This window comes from Schistocerca piceifrons, chromosome 10 (genome assembly GCF_021461385.2).
Source record: "Schistocerca piceifrons isolate TAMUIC-IGC-003096 chromosome 10, iqSchPice1.1, whole genome shotgun sequence".
Classification (NCBI taxonomy): Eukaryota; Metazoa; Arthropoda; class Insecta; order Orthoptera; family Acrididae; genus Schistocerca; species Schistocerca piceifrons.
Window position 1 is genome coordinate 36,644,788 of NC_060147.1, and position 23,237 is coordinate 36,668,024.

The 23,237-nt window shown below is 46.4% G+C and overlaps 1 protein-coding gene across 1 annotated transcript in view; it reads right to left on the reverse strand.

Annotated features, from left to right (window-relative positions):
- LOC124718665 (mothers against decapentaplegic homolog 6) overlaps window positions 1-23,237 on the reverse strand; it is a 235,969-nt gene that overhangs the window by 97,086 nt on the left and 115,646 nt on the right. The window contains exon 2 of the mRNA XM_047244292.1: window positions 21,258-21,311. Coding sequence (XP_047100248.1) covers window positions 21,258-21,311 — 54 coding nt within the window. The remainder of the gene's footprint in view (window positions 1-21,257; window positions 21,312-23,237) is intronic.

Consider the following 23,237-nt stretch of genomic DNA (forward strand, 5'->3'; position numbering starts at 1 on the left):
CTGAAATAACAATACTAATAGTACGAATGTACACGAGTTGATCACTAGTAAGTCTCTCAGGCTCCTTTTAAACTGATCTTTATTTAAATGATGACTAACTGAAAACCTCAGCTGCCGACAGGTGTTGTTGATATACCTCGATGTGGACAGCTGAAAATGTGTGCCCCGACCGGGGCACATATATCAACAACACCTGTGGGCAGCTGAGGTTCTCAGTCAGTCATCATTTATTCCAGGGAAAAGCTGCACGGTCATCAACAGTAACTCTTTTTTCGAGAACAAGTTACTGTCTTCGTATATATGATCATTGTTTGTAACTAAATTTTTTTTATGTTTGCTGGCAAACTATTGAAGATGAGTGTTCCTGAGTAGTGGACTCCTTTTTGAACTAAAGTAAGTGCTTTTAAGTCCTTGTGCAGATCATTTGTGTTCCTGGTATTGTATGTATGAACTGAGCTGTTTGTTGCACAAAGAGATATATTATTTAGGACAAATTTCATTAAGGAGTAAATATACTGAGAGGCAGTAATTAGTATACCCAGTTCTTTGAAGAGGTTTCTACACGACGTCCGTGAATTTACTCCACAAATAATACGTATTACACGCTTTAGGACGCTGAAAACTTTTGTTTGACTTGAAGAGTTCAAAAATGGCTCTGAGCACTATGGGAATTAACATCTTAGGTCATCAGTCGCCTAGAACATAGAGCTACTTAAACCTAACTAACCTAAGGACATCCCACACATCGATGCCCGAGGCAGGATTTGAACCTGGGACCGTAGCAGTCGCGCGGTTCCGGACTGAAGCGCCTAGAACCTCACAGCCACCGCTGCCAGCCTTGAAGAGTTACCCCAAAATATTATACCATATGACATTATGGAATGAAAGTAGGCAAAGTATGCAAGCTTTTTCATTTTTATGTAGTCTATGTCAGCTAACACTCGAATTGCAAATACAGATTTGTTAAGGCGTTTCTGCAGTTCTGTGGTGTGCTCCTCCCAACTGAATCTATTATCAAGTTGTAATCCCACGAATTTAAGACTGTCAACCTCAACTATCTGCTCTTCTTCATACTTTATGCATATGCTGGGTGGAAACCTCTTACAGGTTCTGAATTGCATATAGTGAGTCTTTTCGAAGTTTAATTCCAGTGAGTTGGCTTTAAGCCATTTATTAACATCCATGAAAATATCAGTTGCAGAAAAAAAGGTTCAAATGGTTCTGAGCACTATGGCACTCAACATCCGAGGTCATCAGTCCCCTAGAACTTAGAACTAGTTAAACCTAACTAACCTAAGGACATCACACACATCCATGCCCGAGGCAGGACTCGAACCTGCGACCGTTGCGATCGCCCGTTTCCGGACTGTAGCGCCCAGAACCGCTCGGCCACCCCGGCCGGCTATCATTAGCAGATCTTTCTAGAACTACACTCGACAATTTATTGCAATACTTGTGTCATCTGCAAACAAAAAGAACTCTGATTTTTTTTCCTTCTTCTTCTTCCTTCATTTTGTTCGTTGTTGATCGTTGTGTTTGGTCGTTGCGGACGTCACATGACACCCGTTAAAGTTCGTTTGTTGATCCTCTCACTCAGTTTTTTTTATTACAGAGGCCAATCAGCTCTCTGACCGAACACGCTGAGCTACCTTGCCGGCAGTTCGCTTTAATTCGTTGTATCTGCTCGGGGCAGACGTCGTAAGACATCCGTTTAAGTTCGTTGTTGATCGATTAACTCAGTTTATTTTATTACAGAGGGCAGCTAACCCTCTGACCGAACTCGCTGAGCTACCGTGCCGGCAATTTATCCAGCGCTAGCAGCCCGACAGTCTGGAATGTCTGCAAAACGTCCAGGAGAGCGACATGCTGAGCACATGCCCCTCCGTACCACATCCGCACGACGCCGCGAGGCATAGGATGACACGGCGCTCGGTCGACATCCCACTCGTCGTCACGGCCTCGTTTTTCTAAATTCCGAACTCTTTTATTCTCCTTTTTCACCGTATCTGACGTCCACGACGAACTTCTGCGCGACGCCTGGTTAACGGCATAGGACTGAAAGAGGCGCTCTGCGTAGCGTGTGTCGGAGTGCAGCGCGAGTTTTTGTTTTGAGGAGCGGACACGCGCCCACGGCCCAACAGCACAGCGGACGGTCCCTTTGAAGAGGCGCCGCCGGATTCCTGGAGGCGCACAGCCGGCGCCCGCCATTGGCCGCGCCGCGTCAGCTGTTCCGGCGCTCGGCCAATGGCGGCGGCCGTTGCAGGCGCCGCGCCGCGCCTCAGAAATACTCGCCGCTCCCAGCGGCGCCCGTCGCCTTCTCCGCGGCCGCAGCCGCTCCGCAGCTGTTTCATTACGAGACCGTGAAGTAGGAAACCAACTGAAATCGCTCAACTGAGGAAAGGCCACTAGACCCGATGGGATACTCGAACCATTTCACACACACACTACGCGAGAGAACTAGCTCTTACCAGCAGTGTAACGTAGGTCGCTGGAGGAGCGAAGCGTTGCTGTTGTCTTTAGTCTGAACATAGGTCTCATGGAGCTCTTCACGCTACTCTATCCTGTGCATCGAATAACTAGTGCAATACACATACATTTGAAGTTACTTACTATATTCGTGAGACAGGCAGAAGCCGACCACGGGGAAGATCAATTTGGATTTCGTAGAAATGTTGGAACACGTGAGCCAACACTGACCCTGCGACTTATCTTAGACAATAGATTAAGGAAAGGCAAACCTACGTTTCCAGCATTTGTAGACTTAGAGAAAGCTTTTGACATTGTTGACTGGAATACTCTCTTCCAAATTCTGAGGGTGGCACGGATAAAATACAAGGAGCGAAAGGCTATTTACAATTTGTACAGAAACCGGATGGCAGTTACAAGAGTCGAGGGGCATAACACCAAGAAAATATCACAAATCATACATAATAACAAAAGCATTGCAAGAAAATAAAAATGTCGCACAAATATCTCAACTAAAACCACAACAAATTCCTGGCAAAAACATAATTAGAACCAAACCTAAAATAAACGAATTTCCACACATCACTTACTGGTAACTATGTAAACATGTAATCTCGCTGATCCACTGTCATCCATGCTGTCAACAGATATATAACATACATAAAAACCGACTAAAGTACGAATAACGACTCCAACGTACATCTATGGAGAAAATAATAATTTTACAAAAGACTAGGCAGGACAGCAACGATATTACATGCAAAGTAAAAACATCAAACGAATGTATTATAATTTTCTGATCATTGTATTGAGACCATTACTTACATATGTATCTACAGAGCACCTGATGATGGCAACAGGCCGAAATGAGCCTATCGTGAATGATTTATAAAATAAAAAAACCATTTAAAGAGCAGTGGAGCTGGCTGATATTCACAATATAAGAACACGTCACGTCATTCTCAACAGAAAGAAATATTCAAACGTAAAACAAACTTAGGACAGACACCAAGGGAGCGTTGTAGGACCATTACTCTTCACGATGTATGTAAATGGTCAAATAGGTAACGTCGAAAGAGGCGCCAGACTTTTCAGGGGTGATGCTGTTGTATACACATAATTCGCAACGCTAGAAAAATGTAACGAATATCTACAAAGGATCGACACCTAGTGCAAGGATTGGCAGTTGAGCCTGAACATAAAAGAGAAACATGATGCACCGGGTCTAAATAGGCAGAAACACGCATTGTTGTATGACTGCTGGTGGTAGTCACATTCATGAGATATGTGGGAATGTGCTACGGAGCGATTTAATGTGGAACGACTACACGGATTTAATCACAGGTCAGCCACACGGTAGACAGATTCACTGGAAGAATGGTGGGGAAATTTAGTCCAACAAAGGAAGTGGCTTACCCTTCGTTCAGCCAATACTTCAATATTGTTCGTCCGTATGGGACCCGTACCAGATAGGATAAACAGAGGACATAGAGAAGGTCCAAAGAAGAGCAGCAATGTTCTTTACAGGTTCATTTAGTAAGGACCAAAGCGTCACGAAGATGCTCAGCCAACTACAGTGGCAGATACTGCACGAGAGGCGTTCTGTATCGCTGCATTGTTTACTGTTAAAATTCCGAGGGCGTGCGTTCAATACATTGCTTCCTCCTATGTGTATCTCGCAAAACGACAATGAAGTTGAAATTAGACATATTCGAACTCTCAGGGAGGGCTTACCAACAATCATTCCTCCATTCCTCCCCCCCCCCTCCCCCCGAGCGAACAGCTCGCGAATGGAACAGGAGAAGCAGGAGGTAACAGTGGTACACAAAGTGCCCTCCGCCACACACCTTGAGGTAGCCTGCGAAGTTTGAATGTAGATGTAGGAATCGTCTGTTTTTGTCACGTTTTTAACTTCGGGCACTGCCACACTGTAGTGGCGTCTTCCCAACCGCTGTGGACGCAGAATCACATCGGGCCAAACAATGGCTTTATAAACACACATTTACTGACTACACGACGTTAACGCCGATATTCGACTGCGAGATTGCATCGTTCAAACGTCGCTCAACTACCAGATATGGATTTAGTGCGAGCCTAGCAGTATTAGTTCCGAAGTTAAATTACGGCCTAATCTTATCACACAACAGTTGCCTTCTCAAATTCAAGAGCGTCTCCGAAAAGAAAAGAAACATTATACGTCTTCCCTTTCCTCAACAACAATGTCATATTACAGGAAACTATACTGTTTAACGGTCGCGATCAAATCTGACCTAAAATGTTGGACTAAAAAGGAAAGCAAAGTAAGGATTTAGTCATGTGGGAAGTACATGCAATGCATTGTCAAGGTGGAAGACTCTTCGCGTCGACATGCAGCTTTCCATCAAGTTAAAGTACTATTTCGGTTCGCCCAATGCAAAAGAACAGTTGGCCACAGTAACGTACGGTCCATTTCATTACACGTAAGGTACACGTTATGGTGGGTCAAAGATGCGTCAAGAAACCTCGGCAGACAGTTTATTAAATCACCCTGTTATTCGCCAGAAAACTCCGAAAAGCGAAATCAGGGCGACTTCTTCGGAATCCGAATATTGTCGCTACACGATTAAGACCATAAGCAAAAGTCTTTCTGCTGAATGATAAGAGGAATGGTAGCAAGGTGAAAGGTTAAACACCGACGGGTCGGCAACAGAGAAAATGGCGGTTATTCTACGAGGCGGAGAGGTACGCCACGAAACTCAGGGCAATGGCGAAGATCTTCTCAAGAAATGCACGGCACCACTTCTCTTGCGAACGAACGACGACTTCTGGAAACTGAAATTACCTCCTTAGTTGCCGGAAGTGGGTAGTTACTGCAATGGAATGTGATAAAAATTAACGTCTACAAAGTGTGGGTATTTACTATTTAAGTAGTATGGAGACAATAACGCAAACCGGTTCAGAGCGAATCTAACTTAATTGTTAGTCGTACGTAAAGCAAGCGTTTTGATACGAGATGCTAGCCAGACAATATTAGAAGGTGATTATTTTACCAAAATCTAAAATGTGTACCTTGGCTTCAGCAACAAAACTGGAAATGCCAATTTAATCTAAAATAAAATTCGACGTCGTTAAAAAAAAATGGTCCGTTCCGCTCAAGAAGCTGTCAAATGAGACGAAGAAATGATAGGGGTGGCGGAGGGAGGCAGCACCCCTGATTTGGTCATTTCTCCTACTGTTCACCTTTCACCTAGAAGAAGCAATGACGCAAATAAAAGGAAGACTAGGGAGTGAGATTAAAATTCAGAGTTAAGTTATATTAGCGATAAGATACGCTGAATCCACGAAAGTGGGGAAGATTTACAGGTTGTGCTAAATGGAATGAACAGTCTAATGAACACATACCATGGGCTGAAGAAAGAGGAAAGTAATGAATAGCAGAAGAGAGGTTAGTATCGGAAGTTATTCGTTACAGAAAAAGCAAGATGGTTCTAAAAAGACAACTGGCACAAAAAAAGCGCCTTCAATAACTGAAGTCTCTTACCGTCAAACATATGCCTTAATTACGTCTGGATCGCAGCATTATATAAAGTGAAGCAAGCGTCATATTAAAGAGGGACGCTGGAAAGCAAGTGGAGTGATGAGAAATAAAGAGGTTCTCCACAGTGTCGGCGAAGAAAGGATGTCGAAATCACTGAGAAGAAGAAGGGACAAATTGATTCGATATGTTACGACATCAGTGAATAACTTCCATGGTAACTGACGCAGCTGTAGAGGGTAGAAACTGTAAGGAGAGACAAATTAAAACATATGGAATAAATAACAGAGAGCGTTGTGTGAGAAGAAGAGGAAGTCGTGGCAGGCCGAATAAAACAAGAGGACAGTTGAGTGAAAGGGTGACGTAATATGAATATCGAGATAGCACGTCATACAGTAGCACGACTGTTCTCCCTCACACTCTTTTCAAATTTTGTCCTGTGCTCTAGAGGGGGTAATGTGTGCCGTATGCTTAGCTGACAAACGTCATGGGATACCTCGTATCATCGTGTCGGACCTCCTCCTGCCAGGCTTATTGCAGTAACTCGGTGTGACATGGACTCAACAAGTTGTTGGAAGTTCCTTGCAGAAATATTGAGCCATGCTGCCTCCACAGCTGTCCATAATTGGGAAAGTGTTGCTGGTGCTGGATTTTGTGCACGAACTGACCTCTCGATTACGTCCCATAAATGACCGATGGGATTCATGGCGTGAGTTCTGGGTGGCCAAACCTTTCGCTCGAACAGTCCAGAATGTTGGAACAGTTGTGGCTCGATGACATGACACCGTTGTTTGGCAATTTGAAATCCTTGACTGGCTGCAAATTATCTCCAAGTAGCTGAACGAACATAACCATTGCAAGTCAATGATCGCTTCAGTTGGACCAGAGGAACCAGTCCATTCGATGTGAACACAGCCCAGACCACCATAGGCCCAACAGCAGCTTGCACAGTGCCTTGTTCGCAACCTGGATCCACAGTTTCGTGGGGTCTGCGCCACACTCGAACCCTTCCATCAGATCTCAGCAAGTGAAATGAGGGGCTTACCTGCCAGCGCCACGATTTCCCAGTCGTCTAGGGCCCAGTGGAGGCCGTGCAGGTGATGTCGTGCAGTTAGCAAAGGCGCTCGCATCGGTCGTCCGCTGCCATATCCCATTAGCCGCCAAATTTCGTCGCACTGTCCTAACCAGTACGCTCGTCGTACCTCCCACATTGATTTCTGTGGTTATTTCACACAGTGTTGCTTGTCTGTTAGCACTGACAACTCTACGTAATCGCCGCTGCTCTCGGTCGTTAAGTGACGACCGTCAGCCACTGCACTGTCCGTGGTGAGAGGTAATGCCTGAAATTTGGTGCTATCGGCACACACTTGACACTGTGGATCTCAGAATATTGAATTCCCTGAAGATTTCCGAAATGGAATGTCCCATGCGTCTAACTCCAACTACCATTCCGCGTTCTGAGTCTGTTAACTCTCGGTCGTGAAGGCATAATCAGGTCGGAAACCATTTCATGAACACCTGAGTACAAATGATAGCTTTGCCAATGGGCTGCCCTTGCATACCTTGTGCACTCGATAAAACCTGTCACAGTTGGTTGGTTTAAATGGCTCTGAGTGCTATGGAACTAAACATCTGTGGTCATCAGTCCCCTAGAACTTAGAACTAATTAAACCTAACTAACCTAAGGACATCACACACATCCATGCCCGAGGCAGGATTCGAACCTGCGACTGTAGCGGTCGCGCGGTTCCAGACTGTAGCGCCTAGAACCGCTCGGCCACAACGGCCGGCACCTGTCACAGTGTCAGGGCGAATATTCGAATTGCATCACATACATATGCGGCCCTTCCTTGCAGTGTACCATACCTGCGAAAGGGGAGCAGTGAAATGGGGTACAGGGTGCGCAAAGGCACAGAAGTCAAATGGGGCACGCACGGGTCACGCACGCACTTCGCAACGGCGGAGCAGCGGTGACACGCTTGAGCACGTGTTGACGGTGCGTGTAGCAGGGCGTCGCCAGGCCACGTGACCGTGGCGAGGATGGGCTGGGCTCCGCGGTATTTTGTCAACCAGAGAGAGAGAGAGAGAGAGAGAGAGAGAGAGAGAGACGGCGCGCCCGCCTGCCACCTCAGCGCTACTCTGCGTGCCGTGCCGTCCCCAAGGCCGGCAAAGGACAGCCGCAAGGTCACGTGGCAGACAGACTCCCGCCCCTCTCCACTCTCCGCTCACTCAGCGACGTGTGCGCTATCTCCCGCTTTCTGCCGGCGGCTCTAGCATTTAACCAGTACCAGCTGCAGGTACGTACCTGCATCCAACGCACAACGTAGAAATAATCAGCAACCAGTTGCCTAAAAGAAACTCATTTATTTAACTGGTTTCAGGCACTCGGTGCCCTCCTTCAGAAAGTTGTAACTATCGCTTTATTTGTGAGTGTCAACAATATGGTGTGTAGCCGGCCGGAGTGGCCGAGCGGTTCTAGGCGCTACAGTCTGGAACCGCGTGACCGTTACGGTCGCAGGTTCGAATCCTGCCTCGCGCATGGATATGTGTGTTATGTCCTTAGGTTAGTTAGGTTTATGTAGCTCTAAGTTCTAGGGGACTGATGACCTCAGAAGTGAAGTCCCATAGTGCTCAGAGCCATTTTTGAATATGATGTATACAACATATAACTACAGCAATATGCTGCATTCATCTTCGTGTTGACACTCGCAAATAATGCGACAGTTATAACCCCCTGAAGCGGTGCCAAAGTCCCTGAAATTAAAATTTCTTTTATGCAACTGTTCGCCGATTTTTTCGGTATAAGGCTGCTGAAAATGGACAAAATAGCATAAGATTTCACACACATTTGAACATTTCTGAACTTAACTTCTGAGGTCATCAGTCCCCTAGAACTACTCAAACTTAACTAAACCAAGGACATCACACACATCCATGACCGAGGCAGGATTCGAACCTGCGAACGTAGCGGTCGCGCAGTTCCAGACTGAAGCGCCTAGAACCGCTCGGTCACTATGGCCGGCAGCTGCAAACATTCCACTCAAAATGCAGGCTGTATCGTGTTACCAAAAGACGACGCGAGTGAAAGTATGCGGCAGACCTAATAGAGGCAGAAAATATTCCAGTAAAATTAGTCCACGAAGCAGCTAAAGTCAATATGAAATAATGCTATAGGCAGTACCAACCAGTAACTCTTGATTCTTTAAAGAATCCATTCTTCTACACAAAACAGCTTCAAACGTAAGACCACTTTACAAACGCGTTATTGTGTTAAATATTTTCTGTTAAGCACGTGAAACCCTTATGGTTCAGGACGTAAACCCCTAATTATATTTGTTTCACCACTTAAGGATTAATCACCGATTGCCTAATGGAAAAGTCAAAATGAAATTTGGCTGAGTATTGTTTGGGTAATTTGCACTCTGTATGTAACAAAAGCTAGCTTCACGCACCCCAATGTATATGACGTCACATCTCATGGACCGGGGCACACGAGAAATACGGGCGACCCACATCGAAGTTGTGACGTCACACTAGTGGGCTGAGGTCACGACTCGAGTTGTCCGCCATACTTCGCGAACGCTCGCTTCCGTGGGCGTCCCACGGTAAATCAGTATACAGTTGACAAAATAACTACAAAAAGAAATTTCTCGTGTGCTATCGAGAACATATATACAGTTAAACGAGCAATCGAGAATTGTTAAACTCGTCTGAAAAAGTTAGCCGCTCCCCGCCGGTGACGGCTGCTGGCCATCGTAACCTAAAGCCCTGAAAATTGCAAACACGCACACCACATTTTTAAACCACTTCACAGAAAAAGCACCACCCTACAGCCTTAAAAACGCAAGGAAGCAGAAATAATAATTCGCAGACAGCTAATGTCCACCTACCATAACCCAAAAAAGATCCACTACAGTAACTATAAGCAATAGATACGCCAGCCATCTTACTTGAAGAAATTATGTTCTACGCCTAAAATTTCCGATAAAAAATTTTCCTACTTGTGGCTTCCAATAAACCTACGATTTCAGTCCACAAATTCCAGACTATATTCTGATTATGATGCCACAAACTCACTCACCAAATGGTTCAAATGGCTCTGAGCACTATGGGACTTAACATCTGAGGTCATCAGTACCCTAGAACTTAGAACTACTTAAACCTAACTAATCTAAGGACATCACACACATCCATGCCCGAGGCAGGATTCGAACCTGCGACCGTAGCAGTCGCGCGGTTCCGGACTGCGCGCCTAGAACCGCGAAACCACCGCGGCCGGATCACTCACCCTTGGACTAAACTTATCAGTTTCTCAAGTGCATACTTAGTGTGTGTGATAACGCTGGTCGATTTGACCAAAGATATCAAATTGATTTGAATTCCACCGATCGTCGTCCGAAGTCAATACGTTCGGACGATGAGACTGCTTAATATGCGACCGCGCACATAGTGGCGTACTGACTTGCAGAGATCGCATTTCTTCGACCGATTACACACTTCCTATTGCAGAAAGTATGTTTCAGATCAATACAAACGATACTATTCCCACTCATACGATACCGTTTTCAGAAATGCAGCTTTCTCTGATTTTAAGTGACGGATGAAGGATTCAACTTCTTGCATGTGTTTGTGTTAGCACCATGGCTGTCTGAGCTAATGAGAAACAAATAAAAATGGAGAACTATCGGTTCTTTCCACGTTTGCGGTTCGTCAATCCTGACGATTATAAAGACTCCTTACAAGCAAGTATAGCATGCAAACAACGAACGCCATTTGTACGCTAGACAGCAGGGCTGACTCGATGGTGTTCGAGAATGATTACTAGGTAATCAATGGATCGCTGATTCAAACATATTTTTTCCCCCGCGTAATTCAAATTCTGCACCATTTAAATGTAAAATTCATGTCTTCTTGTTCCTAATAACATACTACATGCGAAATTCCAGATTTCAGTGCAAAGACAACTTCATAGTTACCGATATTTATTAAATATTGTTGCTCGAACAGTCCATGGATGTGCTGCAGGTCCACAGTGTCCAACGGGCACAATATTTCCGCGATCAGACATGTCGCCATCGTTAGGTGCGTCAGGATTGGCGTAAAATTACAATGCATAGAACAGAATCTCTGGTGAAATGCATGCCAAGAAGAATGCAAGCGGTTATAAAGAGGAAAGGAGGCCCTACTAAGAACTAACAACAACATTCTATGTTCAAAGTGTAATTTTCAAGCCGGCCGCGGTGGCCGAGAGGCTCTAGGCGCTTCAGTCCGGAACCGCGCGACTGCTACGGTCGCAGGTTCGAATCCTGCATCGGGCATAAATGTGTGTTATGACCTTAGGTAAGTTAGGTTTAAGTAGTTCTAAGTTCTAGGGGACTGATAACCTCAGATGTTAAGTCCCATAGTGTTTAGAGCCATTTGAATTTTTGTGATTTTCAACACTGTAGACGAATACTTATTTTGCGTCTTACATTGCCTACCTGTACTTCTGAATGCTTAACCATATTTATTTACATAGCAATCTGTGTTTCTTTATTGTATTCTAATTTTCACTGATCAATGAAGACGTCCTTGTCCGTGCTTTATTTCAATCCGCCAGTTTGCAACCTTTATACACCCTTAAACATACACTCATGTATTAGACGAATACTCTGCGGAGTAACTGTAGGTAAGGCTATAAATAACAGAAGAATCAAGATTTTTGATTCAGTAGTTCGCTTAAAATCGTTCGAGAAAGACTGTAATGTAGGTGGCACGCGCGCGCCTCCGTTTTGCCAGGATGGCGCGCCGACGGGGGGCAAGAATCTGCGTGTGAATGGAATCCCTCACGCGCGCAGGCTGAGTTAAGCCGTCGGCACACGGACCGTGCATCCGAACGTTGAGCGCGCCGAGTTTATGACGTCATAGCGTGGAATAGCACGTGCGGGAGTCTTTCCGAACGTGCAGCGCAATATCTGGCATGTCAGATACTCTGAGCGTGCGTCTGAGCGTTGACCAATGAGATGGCACAACGCCATCTACGTCACACGCTCGCTGTCTTCTTTCAGTACAGAGTTGTGACGCGCCATATTGGCATTCATTTCAAGCCTATATGTATAATATGCCGTTTCTGAGTACAAGAATATTGAGAACCAGTAGAAAACCCGTTGTTAACTGTGTAATTCGTTCCAACAAAATAATGAGAAACATCAGATACGTGGCCAAAGAATTATTGTAACTTGCGTATTATGACAGTAGGTTATTTGAAGGCAGCGACACACTGAAGATCCACCCAAAAAGCATTGTTCTTGGTACAACTTGTTATAATTAAATTTCAATTAGTAACATATCTACGATTACGGTTTTCTGCAAGGTCTGCAGCTCGTGGTCGTGCGGTAGCGTTCTCGCTTCCCGCGCCCGGGTTCGATTCCCGGCGGGGTCAGGGATTTTCTCTGCCTCGTGATGACTGGGTGTTGTGTGATGTCCTTAGGTTAGTTAGGTTTAAGTAGTTCTAAGTTCTAGGGGACTGATGACCATAGACGTTAAGTCCCATAGTGCTCAGAGCCATTTTTTCAGCAAGGGGTAAGATACTATAATGAGATGCAATGAATGTGTTATTGGCTTAGCGTAATGAGTATGCCGGCACGGTAGCTCAGCGTGTTCGGCCAAAGGGTTTAGCTAGCCGCGGTAATGGAAAAAAAATGAAAAAAAAACTGAGTGAACGGATCAACGAACAACCTGAACAAGTGTCATTGGACGTCCGCCACGAACAAATTCAACGAACAATATAGAACAAAATGAGATTTTTAAAAAAACGTAGCGTAACTGTACTGTATTGAGATGTAGGGGCAGTGGTTCGCGTATTGACACTTCCAGATTTTTCTTTCCTAACATTCGCGTTTTTATTAGGTCCTGATATTTTATTATTAGTTTAATATAAGTATACTATAATATTTGATGATAGGTAAATATAAGTGCACCTTTTCTTGAGGGACGACTTTGTTCGATTGGCTTAACCTACAGGACAGCTCGCGCTAGTTGTATAAATATATTTTGCTTCTTTTATGCTTTGTAATTCACATGTTGCAAAGATTCTGCTACTGGGTAGGAACATTGATCAAGTAAGACTGACCTTGGGGTTTTACAAAAATGTGGGAATGATGAAATAATAGTGTTTATCTTATGCGGAGAAGTATTCCAAATTGGTACCGCATTGTTTGTAATGGAACTTTTATAAGCCTGTGTCCTTATTGATTGGACATGGTACTTTCTGTTGTGTTGGCAGAAGAGTCAACACCGTGTTACCAGAGCAGGCCGAAATGGACGCGTTTTACGTCACGCAGGCTGGCGTGAGGAGAGAACAATACTGACGTGAGGTCTGGAACATGACAAGGAATTAGAATTCAGAAAGCGGACGGAAGCAGTTTGATACTTAACTTTAATCCATTAATGATGAACGTCGCTCTTGACGGTACATGATTCACAATATTGTCTGTTCAGCATACATAGTAACTGAATATGGCGCCTTGCTAGGTCGTAGCAAATGACGTAGCTGAAGGCTATGCTAAACTGTCGTCTCGGCAAATGAGAGCGTATGTAGACAGTGAACCATCGCTAGCAAAGTCGGTTGTACAACTGGGGCGAGTGCTAGGGAGTCTCTCTAGACTAGACCTGTCGTGTGGCGGCGCTCGGTCTGCAATCACCGATAGTTGCGTCACGCGGGTCCGACGTATACTAACGGACCGCGGCCGATTTAAAGGCTACCACCTAGCAAGTGTGGTGTTTGGCGGTGACACCACACTTCCCTTTTCGTAGACGATGGAGGAAATGTGCGTTTTAATAGAGCTAACGTGGGAATTTTACGCGCGCCCGTTGAGTAAACAGTGTGATTTACGAACTAGAAACATCCCTCAACTGCCGCTGGAGTGCGTTGCGATCGCGTATACCACGTTGAGGCCGACTTACCGTATGCACAAGTCGCATCGTTCCTGAACGCTCAGCAGCACGTTGAACTTGGCAACTGAACGTTGACGTTCGACAGCACGGTCCGTGTGCCGACGGCTTTAGCTGCTGCTTGCACAGCGACTAGCCACCAGGGCGCCCCTTTAGACCGCAGCTTTTAGACTGCTGGGGCCTGGCCGACGTGCAGACAACTCAAGGCGCCACCGCGCCGGCCTCCAGCAGGCCGGCAGAGGACGGCGCCAAGGTCACGTGACCGGCCGGCGCCGCGCGGCTTTCTGCGCCTCGGCCCCTTCCCCGTCAGAGGCGTGAGCTCAGCGCCGCCCGCCGGCCACTTTCCTTCCTGCTCTTCCTTTTCCCTTTCCTGCCGGCCTCAGGATCCGGCTGCGCTGGCGCCTCCGCGCCGATACGGCAGCGCGCCACAAGACGACCGACGCCGCGCCGCCGCCGCCGGCAGTGGCCGGGCTATTTATAGACGCGGCTGGTGGCGGCGGCGGCGGCGGCGCCGGAGGCGGGGGGGAGGGGAAGGGGGGCAGCACTGGCTGCGAAGGGGCGGCGCGGCGCGCCTCGCTATTTCTACTCGCACGTCGCCCCATACGCAGGCCTAGTGCTCCGCCCGTTTCGGAAGAGAATTTGCAGCCTTTACACCTTTCTGAGGAGCAGCTCGCCACATGTCACTACCTAGCCGCCCTTCTGTGCTAACCCCGCCCGCCACTGTAGTCCCCTGGTCCAGTGTCTGGGGCTATTCCTCATGTTGTGGCTTGAAACGTTCCTGCTCGTCCATCGTCTCGGAACTTCTGTAGCGTCCAGTGAAGTCCTGTAGCGGCTGCGGTCACGGTCCGTCAATTCCTAACGCCGTACGGAGTGGTGCGCGAGACAATACACGCAACGTATTTCTGTGTAGACTTCATCCCAAACGTTTGTTAGCTGACCTGCGTGATTTCAGCTCCTTCTGCCTCGTGATGACTGGGTGTTGTGTGGCGTCCTTAGGTTAGTTAGGTTTAAGTAGTTCTAAGTGACTGATGACCATAGATGTTAAGTCCCATAGTGCTCAGAGCCATTTGAACCATTTTTTTTTGTCTCGCTTGGACCCGCGAGCCAGGATTAAAACAATACCTTCCAGGAAACGATACTACAGTGCCTGTGTTATTCCGAATTATGATGTAACGCTCGTTCGGACATGCAGCGATCCTCAAGTACAATGTCTCCCCTATAGGGCAATATACCGGGTGATCAAAAAGTCAGTATAAATTTGAAAACTGCATAAATAACGGAATAATGAAGCTAGATAGGTACAAATTGACACACATGCTTCGAATGACATGGGGTTTTATCAGAACCAAAAAAATACAAAAGTTCAAAAAATGTCCGACTGATGGCGCTTCATCTGATCACTATACCAATAATTAACATAACAAAGTAAGACAAAGCAAAGATGATGTTCTTTACAGGAAATGCTCAATATGTCCACCATCATTCCTCAACAATACCTGTAGTCGAGGAATAATGTTGTGAACAGCACTGTAAAGCACGTCCGGAGTTATGGTGAGGCATTGGCGTCGGTTGTCCCACGAGATGTCGGTCGATCACTATACACTTGCGACTTCGGGTAACCCCAAAGCCAATAATCGCACGGAGTGAGGTCTGGGGATCCGGGAGGCCAAGCATGACGAAAGTGGCGGCTGAGCACGCGATCACCACCAAACGACGCGCGCAAGAGATCAAAAAAATGGTTCAAATGGCTCTGAGCACTATGGGACAACATCTATGGTCATCAGTCCCCTAGACAGAACTACTTAAACCTAACTAACCTAAGGACATCACACAACACCCAGTCATCACGAGGCAGAGAAAATCCCTGACCCCGCCGGGAATCGAACCCGGGAACCTGGGCGCGGGAAGCGAGAAAAAAATTACAAACTACATTTTTTTATCTTCGTATATTTTACGATTCCTGGAATGCTCACAGAACATACACCTTTATTTACTATCAAAAACAGTCTTGATCACAATTTATTTCTTACGGTGACCGGTTTCGACCACCAATGTGGTCATCTTCAGACCAGTGAGTATGAAACTCCTTCTGGTGGTAAATCACTAGTGAGTTACCACCAGGTAATGTAATTTACTTGCAGACCTAATTTTTCGGCGCTAGGATTCAGACTGCCCTTTAAAATGTTGATAAACGTGTGGTAATCCGTTGTACCTTCTGTGAAATGTAATTGTCCAGAACCTGCAGCACTCAAACAGCCCTACCCCATCAGGCAGCCACCACTGAGTTTAACCTCTGGCACAAGATTGCGTGACAACATCTCCGCAATCTCCTTGCGCCACACCATTCGCCTGCCATCCGACCCGAATGCGTTATTTTTACTCTCATCAGAAAATATTACTCTATTCCAGAACTCTTCCTTTTTGAATCTGTGTTCTACCGCAAAATGAAGTTGTTTCTTTCGATTTCGTTCACTGATCAAAAATTTCTTACGCGCGACCCGGCCGTGATACCCATTCGTTATGAAGGTATTTGTGTTGGCACATACCTTCTTTCCGCTAGACTCCAACACCCCAGCCAACTTAGGAGCGCTGATTTTAGGTTTCTTCTCCATTTCCCTCGGGACACGTCTGCATCAGTCAAAGCGTGAGGGCATCCGGTACGTGGTTGGTTTCTTCATGATTTTGTTGCGCAAAATCGACCTATTTTCGACTGAACCGTCGACTTTGGTCTGCCGACTACTTTAGCAATCTCCTAAAGAAGATTTGCACTCATCATGTAAGCGCAGAATAAGTTTCCTTTGGATCAGCGTCGTCTCACTACCCTTACGGCCCATGGCGCTAATTGCACTGTACCCGCGCCTTCCAGAACCACAACAGGCAATAGACTGTGGCCGGCCGGAGTGGCCGAGCGGTTCTAGGCGCTACAGACTGGAACCACGCGACCGCTACGGTCGCAGGTTCGAATCCTACCTCGGGCATGGATGTGTGTGATGTCCTTAAGTTAGTTAGGTTTAAGAAGTTCTAAGTTCTAGGGGACTGATGACCTCAGAAGTTAAGTCCCATGGTGCTCAGAGCCATTTTTTTGATTTTATCAAATTTTTTACAGTTGCATCTAGCTCTTTGGCAGACTGACATGTGGTGTCTGAACTTCACTTCCCGTAAATATCAACCATTACTAAACGGTTGGCGTGTGGTCACCTTTTTACATTTCGGCAGCTTCGAATAATTACTTAAGGTACAGACCTTTCAGCAAATCAGAACCTGGAACATGATGTAGATGTTTTCATTGGCCATTTACTGCTTCTGTAACATCTTTGGAAGTCTGCCACAGATGCTGGAAAACACGAGCGCAGTGGGGAAATTATTCGCCCTTAAAATCAATCTAGTCAGCTCCGACCGCCACCCATTTAGGAGGACTAGGGGAAGACCGGACCATCAACCTGTAACGGGTCATCTACGGGCGGCGACCTTCGGCAAGTGCTGACTGCTTCTGTGGGTGGCAGCGCCGGTTTGCCATTGTCCGCGGGACGGCGGCTCTTCTCCAGCCAGAAGGTAAACAGGCTGTGGTTTCCACTAATCCGTCTGAAGGGGGGTGGCGTGGCCCGACTAGGTCGAGGGTTTTTCCCACTGAATGGCCGGCGTCTCAAAGTTCCCTTTGGGAAACAACTTCTGAATGTGTCGACAAGAAGCGGCGCTTTACAGATGCATTCTAAACGCTAGCAGGAAACGGCCAATGGCAGTGACTATTTTCTGCTCAGGAGGCTGAAATGTCGGCATGTGAAAATAGTGTCGTGGAGCTGTGGGCAGCTCGCGGAATCGAGGAATCTGTCAGTGGCCCTGACAGAGTGTAGGAGGCGAGTTCGAGTCCTCTGGGGTGGAGTTGGTGTGGAGGCGTACTGCGGAAGTTTGTAGTCAGTGGCCACTAAGGTTGTTTTTGTATACGCGAGGATCAGAAAGTGTTCAGAAGTGCGTTCACTTTCGCGCGCGTGCGAAACGACTCGATCCATTGTTGGTTTTCGAGTGAGCGTACAAGGACTTTTTTGTATTTGGTCATGTGACGTCCGTTGGAGTTCATTGTTGTTCCCGTCACTCAGTTTTTTCATTAGAGAGACCAGCCGGCTCTCTGACTGAACACGATGAGATACCGTGCCGGCTCTTTTTTCTTTTAATAAGTGCGCGACCAGAATTGGAACCTGAGACCTCCTGTTTACTAGGCAGGCGATCTACCCTCTCCCCCCTTTTTTAAAAAACTGGCGGTGAATCGAGGAAGTACAGTACATACTGACGAAACTAAAACTAGCTCTAACATGGAAATTAAGTGTTTCCGGACACATGTCCACATAACATCTTTTCTTTATTTGTGTGTGAGGAATGTTTCCTGGACGTTTGGCCGTACCTTTTTTGTAACACCCTGTATATTGTGAAAAGCAATGGTCCCATAACACTCCCCTGTGGCACGCCAGAGGTTACTTTAACGTCTGTAGACGTCTCTCCGTCGAGAAAAACATGCTGTGTTCTGTTTGCTAAAAACTCTTCAATCCAGCCACACAGCTGGTCTGATATTCTTACATTGTTCATCAGGCGACAGTCCGGAACGCCGGCAAGGGCCGGGTACCGCACGAAGTTCCAGAACGCGACTGATGTTTTGCTCTGCGTTTTCCTCCTAGTAACAGGCTGGAGGAAGAGACGGGACAAGACGGCGCGCGTCAGTGAGTGCTCGGCCGGACCGAAAAAGGGCATCAGTCTGTGAGGAGCGGCTGGGCTGGCTGCTCCACTCCAGCCAGTGTTTGCACGCCGCGTTGGGGGGAAGGTCACAGATAAGGGGGCCCTTATCGACCGACAACTGAATCTGGCCGAGGCAAAAACAGCCAAGCCGCGATGCCGCCGCCGCCGCAATCTCGGCCCATTTCAATTAATTTCGGCCGCGCGCCCGCGTTCAACTGGTGGCATTGTTCCAGGCGTGACGGGCGAGCCAACCCCGCGTGGCCACAGCCGAGAGTCGCCGCCGCCCCCGCTGTCTCCCTCGGATGCAGCGTTCAAAACGCCGTAGGTGAATACCCTGGCAGCTCCACAATCATACTACACCGAGGTCGCAAACGGGATACGCACATATCCAAATGACGGTACTATCGCCTACACAAGCTACACTACTGGCCATTAAAATTGCTACAGACGCGAAATTTAACCGACAGGAAGAAGATGCTGTCATATGCAAATAATTAGCTTTTCAGAGTATTCACACAAGGTTGGCGCCGGTGGCGACACCTACAACGTGCTGACATCAGGAAAGTTTCCAACCAATTTCTCATACACAGCTGCTGACCGGCGTTGCCTGGTGAAAAGTTGTTGTGCTGCCTCGTGTAAGGAGGAGAATTGCGTACCATCAAGTTTCCGACTTTGATAAAGGTCAGACTGTAGCCTACCGCGATTGCGGTTTATCGTATCGCGACATTGCTGCTCGCGTTGGTCGAGATCCAACGACTGTTAGCACAATATGGAATCGGTGGGTTCAGGAGGGTAATACGGAACGCCTTGCTGGATCCCAACGGCCTCGTATCGCTAGCAGTCGAGATGACAGGCATCTTATCCGTACGGCTGAAAAGGATCGTGCAGCCATGTCTCGATCCCTGAGTCAACGTTTGCAAGACAACAAGCATCTGCACGAACAGATCGACGACGTTTACAGCAGCATGGACTATCAGCTCGGAGACCGTGGCTGCGGTTACCCTTGACGCTGGATCACAGACAGGAGCGCCTGCGATGGTGTACTCGACGACGAACCTGGGTGCACGAATGGCAAAACGTCATTGTTTCGGAGGAATCCAGGTTCTGTTTACACCATCACGATGGTCGCATCCGTGTTTGGCGACAACGCGGTGAACGCACATTGGAAGCGTGTATTCGTCATAGCCATACTGGCGTATCACCTGGCGTGATGGTATGGGGTGCCACTGGTTACACGTCTCTGTCACCTCTTGTTCGCATTGACGGCGCTTTGAACAGTGGACGTTACATTTCAGATGTGTTACGACCCGTGGCTCTACCCTTCATTCGATCCCTGCGAAACCCTACATTTCAGCAGGGTAAAGCACGAGCGCATGTTGCAGGTCCTGTACAGGCCTTTCTGGATACAGAAAATGTTCGAATGCTGCCCTGGCCAGCACATGCTCCAGATTTCTCACCAACTGCAGACATCTGGTCAACGGTGGCCGAGCAACTGGCTCGTCACAATACGCCAGTCACTACTCCTGATGAACTGTGGTATCGTGTTGAAGCTGCATGGGCAGCTGAACCTGTACACGCCATCCAAGCTCTGTTTGACTCAATGCCCAGGCGTATGAAGGCCGTTATTACGGCCAGAGGTGGTTGTTCTGGGTACTGTTTTCTCAGGATCTATGCACCCAAATTGCGTGAAAATGTAATCACATGTCAGTTCTAGTAGAATATATTTGTCCAATGAATACTCGTTTATCATCTGCATTTCTTCTTGGTTTAGCACTTTTAATGGGCAGTAGTCTATATTATTGCCTTCGCTTACGAATTTTGAGGTATGTTTAGTAGACTACGCCATTGGACGTTGGTTGAAAAGCACAGCACCTCTGCCCTGAGACTTCATAGTATCGCGACTCCTAGAGTGTTCGTTCTTCATGGAACGCTAGCTGATCGCTGAGAATCATCTTCCAAGTGTTCCTGGAAGCGGTATCTGGCATCTACTGATAACAGTAGCAGCGGCGATGGTGGTGATACGGAGTGTTGGACGATCTTATTTAGTGCACCTTGACAGATTACGATACTCTTGAAACCTTCAAGTCCTCGTTACAAGAAAAACAGTTTTCAATAACAGTCTAAAAATAGAGGTGCCTTCGAGTCATTCACCTCCTTAAAGAGCTCGCAGATAATGACGTTTACATCAACTGTGATTGAGAGCACATCTTCACTCCAAGCCTGTGGCAGCGTAGGACAGTAACTTCTGCAATGCGCTTGAGTCACAAAATATTATGTGCTGGCAGCCATCGTATGAATTGCTGGCCAATGGCAGAGTAAAAATAATTTTTCCTTAGCCACTTTGTTCAACTGTTGTCAAAACTCAGTTTCTTGCGCGACCGATAAGGGTTCTTCAACTAACGGGACGATAGAAGCTAGGTTAGTACCGCGGGATTCGCAGTGTCGGTGCTCTGAAGCAGCAAGAGACCCGCGGCAGCACGCCACGGGAACAGCTGATTAGGGAGTTCTCTGGAAATTTCTCGACCTCTCCACTGCGCGGCGGCGCCCGAGCCGCAGTGTAAACAAAAGCGTTCTGCGAAGCGCAGATAAGGCGTCGCGCCGTGCTGTGCTGTGTACTCACCTTCAGGTCTAAGCTTCTCTTTGGGGAACCTGCAGTACGGGGGAGGAGGTGACTCTGCAACACAAGAACAGACAGGGCCGGTTATTGCCGACAGTACACCAACGCATCGATCGTTACACACAACAAAAATAAAACAGACTGCAAAGAGGTTAGTAGACAGCTAAGTGCAGAAATTAACAAGAAATGACTGCAGACATACTGATAATGCCGAAGGTGCTCGGCGCGAAACACGATCACGCTGATAAAATACCTTATTTCTCGATAAAGTACTCAACAACCATAATGTGAGTTATTCGCAATTGTGATGTCCTGTAAAGAACGAGATACGTTAAGAAACGTGTGTACGAGAAGAAACTCCATGTTCAAGGGACCCCACATAATGTACATCTACACTCTGATCACTCAAGTGCGCGGCAGAGGGTACTATTAATCCTTATGCTATTGCTACTTGTCATAAGGAAAATTACAGTTTAACGTCGTTTCGATGAAGAAATCATTCAGAGTTCGTATGGGAAAGGAAATAGCCAGTGCCTTTTCCAAATGCAACATCACAGTATCTGCCTCAATTGATTTAAAAAAATAAAAAAAATAAAAAACAGGAAACTTAGTACAGATAGACAGGAATTTGAAACCACCAGTTCCTGAATCACAGCCTCGTGCTGAGGGCCGGTTCTAGAACATTTTTTCACACTAACAACGTATCATTTGGTGCCGCTCTGCTCCCGCTTCTTTTCTCTCTTACAATTGCATCCGTGTCAGTTTACGTACAAATGTCAGCTTGGTGTCCCAACCAGCCACTACTAATGTGTGTGTGTGTGTGTGTGTGTGTGTGTGTGAGAGAGAGAGAGAGAGAGAGAGAGAGAGAGAGAGAGAGAGAGAGAGAGAGAGAGAGCATGTCAGTGGGAGGGAGAGGATTGGAGTAGGAAGGAAAGAAATAATAGGAGGGAAAGAAAGTAAGCAAATAAGAGAGAAAAAGTAAGAAAAAGGAGAGAAAGAAAATAAGAGAAGAGGGGGAAAGAAAGAATAAAAACAAGAGGGAAAAAGAAAAGGAGAGGGAAGGAAAGTAAAAAAAAGAAAGGGAAGAAAGTAAGGAAAAAAAGAGTGGAAGAACGAAAAGAAAATTATGGGAAGAAAGTAATAAAAACGAGGTGAACAAAGTAAGAAAAAAGAGGCAAAGAAAGTATGAAAAAAGTGGTGAAGGAAGTAAGAAAAAAGATGTGAAAATAAGAGGTAAAGAGGCGAAGAAAGTAAGAGAAAAAAGGTAAAGAAAGTAAGAGAAGAAGAGAAAATGGAAGTAAGAGAAAAAGAGGAAATGGAAGTAAGAGAAAAAGAGGAAATGGATGTAAGAGAAAAAGAGGAAACGGAAGTAAGGGAAAAAGAGGAAATGGAAGTAAGAGAAAAAGAGGAAAGTAAGAGAATAAAAGGAAAGTAAGAGAAAATGAGGAAATGATAGTGAGAAAAGAAGAGAGAAAGAAAGTGAGAAAAGAAGGGAAGAAGAAAAAAAAGAAGAGGGAAGAACAGAAGAAAATAAGAGGGGAAGAAAGTAAGAAAGAGAGGGAAAGTGGAAAGAAAGTAAGAAAAAGAGGGGAAGAACGTAAGATAAAAGAGAAAAAGAAAGTAAGGAAAGAGCAGAGAAAGAATACAGCGTAGATACAGCAGCAGCCACATTTCTGGAGCTAAAAGAAAAGCTTGTAACTACAGTAATAAAATGGCTCTGAGCACTATGGGACTCAACTGCTGAGGTCATTAGTCCCCTAGAACTTAGAACTAGTTAAACCTAACTAACCTAAGGACATCACAAACATCCATGCCCGAGGCAGGATTCGAACCTGCGACCGTAGGGGTCCTGCAATTCCAGGCTGCAGCGCCTTTAACCGCACGGCCACTTCGGCCGGCCACTACAGTAATAAGTGACAGAACAAAGTACTATTCACAAAAGAACTTTTAAAACCATGCATCAGCACAGAGGAGGAAAACTTG